This window comes from Anneissia japonica, unplaced genomic scaffold (assembly GCF_011630105.1).
Source record: "Anneissia japonica isolate Jap-2015-1 unplaced genomic scaffold, ASM1163010v1 scaffold284953_len930413_cov181, whole genome shotgun sequence".
Taxonomy (NCBI): Eukaryota; Metazoa; Echinodermata; class Crinoidea; order Comatulida; family Comatulidae; genus Anneissia; species Anneissia japonica.
Window position 1 is genome coordinate 914,309 of NW_022746987.1, and position 5,972 is coordinate 920,280.

At 32.2% G+C, this 5,972-nt stretch overlaps 1 protein-coding gene across 1 annotated transcript in view; it reads left to right on the forward strand.

Moving 5' to 3' along the window:
* The first annotated feature begins 666 nt into the window (after nt 1-666).
* The window catches only part of LOC117120360 (aqualysin-1-like), a 13,590-nt gene continuing 8,284 nt past the window's right edge, over nt 667-5,972 (forward strand). Inside the window, exons 1-3 of the mRNA XM_033265395.1 lie at nt 667-1,090; nt 5,145-5,251; nt 5,452-5,596. Of these exons, the coding sequence (XP_033121286.1) occupies nt 967-1,090; nt 5,145-5,251; nt 5,452-5,596 (376 nt within the window). The 5' untranslated portion in view covers nt 667-966. The remainder of the gene's footprint in view (nt 1,091-5,144; nt 5,252-5,451; nt 5,597-5,972) is intronic.

Consider the following 5,972-nt stretch of genomic DNA (forward strand, 5'->3'; position numbering starts at 1 on the left):
AGGTATATATACATATATAATAGGCCTATATACGGCAAAGATAGGTCAAAGGTCAATAAAATAGTTTCTGGTTGATATTGAGAAATTATTCTGTTAGAGTATAAATGTGCATATTGTAAATATTTTGTTTAAAAAAGCAACTCTATACGACCAGTGGTTGCCAAGATATTACAATCACGCAAAGTTGAGGTCAAAGATCAAAAACGCAATTTCCGGTCATTTCTAGAGAAAATTGTCCATTATAGTAAATATAAATATGCATGTTTTAAACATTTTGCTGCAAAAAGCAACTCTGTGCGACTTGTGGTTTTCAAGATATAGCTCCCTATATTTCCACCCCTAATTTGCATATTTATGCTAATAAGGTCGGAAAAATGGTACTTCCGGTCATTTTTAAAGAAAATGTTCCATTAGGGTAAATAGAAACATGCATTTTCTGAACAACTTTAAGAAAGAAGCAACTTTCTACGACATGTGGTTACCAAGATATAATACCCTACATTTCAGACCTAATTTGCATATTTCAGCTAATTTGCATATGAAGATGACTTATCAGAAACAAATTTATTTTTTTTCAAATAAAGGTAAATAATAAAGAACACAAATTGTATTAGTTCATTTTTAAATTGATAATTTAAATTAAAGTTGCACAAATTAATCAATGAGTTAAAGACATCTGAGCACCTATAAGAAAAGACAAGATTATCATGTTAAATGATGCTCACCCCTTTCATTTATAAAGGGTTGTCTTCCGGAAAAGACACCTCAACTCATTTGTTTCATATTCAGTAAACACATACTCTCCGGTTCAATTTTATTCGGTGCCCTCATTGTGTTTCAGCTGGATGACTAAACATGCAAATTGCAATCATAGTTCACCGCCTCGAATCAATCTGTATGTATCATGAACTGTATTTCAAGTATCCTTACTTCGGATTTTTTGCTTTTTCATTGTAGATTCTTGAAATGAAGGGTGTAAAGTATGTCGAAAAAAATGCGATATGTGAACCGTCTGCGTACACCGATGTTTGGGGATTAGATCGTATTGACCAGCGGAACCTTCCACTTGATTCAGAATATTCATCAACGGGTAATTAGTAGGAGGTTTCACATTATAATGTCTAGTATACATTATAATAATGATGATAGTGTTAATACTAAATAATACAAATTTGATAATTAAAATACAAGTCTCTCTCTAAAAAAAAATTCATTTAAATAAAGGCTACATTTTTGCGGCCAAATTAATGTTATTCTTATTTTCACAGGCAAAGGCCAAAACTGCTAAAGATCAAACATCTATTTTTCCAAAACTGATCTTTAGAGAGACACCTGTATTTTTATGTTATTTTACCACAATTACAATTCAGTAATTATGTCCAATATTACTAAACGTAAGGTAGAATGATACTAGTTCTTGTTTTAACTATTCATAAAAAAATTAAAATTATTTATTCTATATTAATTGTGTTGCGGAAATTCCCGAGTAGTACCGCTTAAATAACATTATTTTATATTGTGATTTGAAACTCCCAATGTTCGGGACATTTTTTTAAGTTGATTGAATATTGAGTTCCAACGCTTGAAAATAATATTTATTGAAAATTGGTAAAATTTTTTTTTTTTTATAAAAAAGTTGACAACGGCTGCTGCTTTTATTGTCTTTTTTGTAAGCTTCTCCAGTTTTCTGCAATCCAGCTTACAAAAAAGACAATAAAAGCAGAATCCGATGTGAAACATTAAAAAAAATTGTAAAACCTTTGGTGTTTTCCCGAAATTTAATAAATAATTATAAATAGCAATAGATATTTACTAGACTTATTGTACTATGTCTATTGGTAAAACAGAATAAAGTAAAATATACATCATTATAAAAAAATAACGAAATGACAACAATGAATTATATATATATATATAAAACAAATGAATCAGTAGGACTCATTTATAATTCGTGTACCTAATTCCACAGATTGAAGGCGAAAACTTTGCGTTTAACCTATTCAGAATAATTAGAGTAACGTCATATTTTAACATGCATGTCTTTGATGTATTGTCATTGCTTTAACAAAGTTTGAAGAATATCCAAGCTCAAAAGAAAAACCATGTGCAAAAAAGGACAACGAGTTAGAAGTTTTAAAAATCAGAAAAATAAAATCAATTGCATTTATGCTGGTCGGGAAAAGCCCGCACCGCAAATTCAGAGCAGCAACAATCAGAAATTCATAATACAATAACTAAATTTACCATGTCCCTTGAAAAACAGAACATAAGACTTTTGAAATCTATTTTTTAAAAATCACAAAGTGCAATATGGCATTGGCAAATGTGATGTGGACAGTTCTCAAGAAAAATATGGCCTTAGATTAACGGTTATCCCTTCACTTTTGAAGTTATCTGCGCTCAAAGTAGCCATTTTTTCCAAAGTGTGATTTTCAAGGTCATCCTGTGCCCATATGAGTGGGTTTACACAATATATTACAAATATATTATCTATGGGTACCGGTAGTCTCCTAGCCACAAGCAATCGCAGGCTGATCAAATCAATTAAAATGGAATGGCGTCTATTCAATGTTAAAGATCTACAACAATGAAAAACGTCTATGTTCCTCAATAACGGATCGGCATGTGGACAATTAAAATAATGAAATATTTTCATAAATTTATTCCAGTTAATCAGATATAGATCGATATATCAACCAAATTTCAGCTTTGGTACTCAGCTCCTTCATGGTTATATACTATGTTGAAAGGACTCGTTAATTCGTTTGTTTTCTAGTGTGAACCTTTAAATTATGTGTAGGACAACTTTTAATGTCGATTCCAAATCTGTAATCAGAAAAGTTGTAGGATGTACTTATTTGGAATAGCAATAGACAACAACTGCTTCTTTAATATCCAAATGTTCAGGAATTGTAACCCACCAGTAACAAACATTATTCCTTACTTTTCTAACTTCAATGTCGTACAGTAGACTTGCAACAGTACAATATCTTCTTTTTGATCATGACACCACTTAAGTATTTGTCTTTGTTTGATTTTGTTACACAATGAAAACTTATTTTATTCATATTGATGTAAAAACAATATAACCATACCGTTTTTTTTCCAATCATGATGTTGCATTTGGCTTGACAACATTAACTTTCAACTTTAGTAATGAATTTTAGTATTTTTCTTACTTTTGCTTGATTTTATTCTCCTGGTAATGCGGGTGAAATTTGCTCTGATTCAGACTGTTCTTTTGACTCATGCTTGTCATTTACTTTCGCGGCTTTGCCTTGTTGCTCTGAAGATGATGCTGGTGATTTCATGAAATGTGTTATCTTTTCTTGTTTCTTGTTTTTTTTTTCTGCTCCGTTCCTCAATCTCATCATCATCGCTACTTTCTTTGCTATTTTCACTGGATCCCAAACCATCTTTCATGTCAGTGTCTATGCCTTTCTTCTCTATCACTCGCTCCCACATTTCTTGGATTGTTTTTTCTCCTGAATCATCGTGTAACAGTTTTTCTGCACTACACTGATCTCTTTTGTGCCCTGTTAGACCACAAGTATGACAGACGAGCTTGTTTGTACAATTATTAGCGTTGTGGTCGTTCTTTAAGCATTTTGAGCATTTCATTCTCTCACCGTCTGACCATTATGAAAGAACTTGGTTTTGAAATTGTTAACATTTATAAACCTTGGTAGAAGTGTCTTTAGAGTTTCAGCATAGAGTACCCGGTCTCCATGCAGACAACCGGTTAGTTGACCATCTACTCTTAGTTTCAACCGTTGTATACTTCCTGTAATTTTACAATGAAAACGCAAGAGCGTTAATTAATTAATTAATCAATTATCAATAATTAATAAGTAATTAGTAATTAGTTAGTTAGTTAGTTAGTTAATTAATTAATTAATTAAAAAAATAAAATAAAAATAAATAACTAAATAACTAACTAACTAAATAAATAAATAATTAAATAAATAAATAAATAAGTAAATGAACTAACGAACGAACGAACAAACAAACAAAATGGAACCAGTGTTAGTGCAGAAATAGTAACAGATTTATTCAACTAACATATGTAGGGCTATTTATTTTTACAAGTAAACAACTTTATATATAACTTTTATATTTATGTTGTAGGCCTTCCTTTTATTATAATCACCATTATTAGCCTCCCCTTTTCCAACTGCCGAAGTGATCAATAGTCATTCATGTTGTTCTCTTTAAATGTGCGCCTGTCATTACGACGTACTTTAGATCGTGTTTTACGAGTATACCCGAGGAACATGGCAGGGAAGATGACTCTCTCAATTATTATCCAGCCAGGCAGCCATTAACCACCCCACCCAACCACCAAAAGCCATTTTTTGTTGTGATATTTGGTTTTGCATGCACCAGTGGAAAATCATTGTTTTTCTTTTTCTTTTTTGCACAGGGTTTTTTCTGTCTGGCACTTGGTCTCTTTTCGTACTTGAATCTTCTTCAAACTTTGTCCAAGCAAAGAAAATATATCAAAAATGCCCATATAAAAATATAACGTCATTCTACGTGTTTTAAATATTATTAGATGGTAAATATACTTTTAAGTTAACGCAATTTGCTTTCTATAAATTGTCCCGAACTAGATACAGCTGTAGTTACGACAAAACATAAACAATTTTGCTCTTCAATCTAAAATAGGCAAGACAGTTAAACTAAAAATGCACTGACCGCATGCTCGGGTTTTATTGTAATGGTTAAAATTGTTTGCATCATCCTCGCTATTATCATTGATTCTAACTGCCATCAAGTTGGTTTTTATGTTTTTTTTAATTATATAATTTTCTTAATTATTTAATTGATTTTCAAGTATTTTTCTGCTTTATAATTTTATTTTCAGAAGAGAGGCTACATATTTTATGAAGGATTATTTTGGGTATAAAAAAATGTAAAAAGCGCCTTTTAATTTACAATATATAATTTATTAACGCAAGACAGCATTAAAATCTGGGAGGCAAAAGACCAGATAACGATCAGGAACACATATTATGCTATTCGTGCTATGCTCTGAACTTTACCTACAATGTGCATAATATTAGTAACTTTTTTAATGTGTCGCCATCGTGTTTTATTATATTACCTGTTTAGTTCATGTTCTTTAATTAATCTCTGTAAAGGAAAGGGTTCTGGTGTTATCGTGTACGTCGTCGATTCTGGCGTCAATACTAGACACTCAAATTTTGATGGAAGAGCAGAGAACTGGAAGGAAGTTGTTAAAGACACTGTAAGTTGGATAAGCATAATAAGTTGAAGAGAAGTAGTAAAAGAAATTTTAATTTTATTTATTTTCATTATTTCGACATAAAAATACATTCACAAGAAAACAACGTAGCTAAACATCTGTGTAATGAGGCGCTCAAGCTATGGGTATGTATTTTGGCCTAAATGCATAAACTTATTCTTTATTCTTCTTATATGTTGTAGGGGCAGGATTGCACTGGACACGGTACCCACGTTGCCGGTACGATTGCTGCAAGAACTTACGGGGTTGCCCAGGGAGTGTATATACGCAGTGTACGCGTATTCGGGTGCCCTGGCAAAAATACAACAGAGCACCATGTCGTAGAAGGTTAGTTTAATCACGACCACTTTTACATTGGCAGTGAATATACGTAGTTTACACGTGATGGTTGTTCTGATGACTTTTTCACAAGCGGACGTTGTAGTCAAGTGTTATATGCAACTTTTTGTTTCTAGCCGTACTTATTGTGTAATGGAGTGTATCTGGTGGTATTTGAATCTGTTCAACCATGAATCCTCCGTGGTCTAATGGTTATGACGCTCGCCTTGACAGCGAGAGGACGCAGGTTCGAGTCCCGCCGGAGGCATTTTATTACACATTTTTTTTCTTCATTTATTTACAAGATTATATTCGTTGAGAGCTATGCTACACGATGTATTATTTATGTCCTTTATTCGAACACTGTATTTACCTTTCGTTGTTG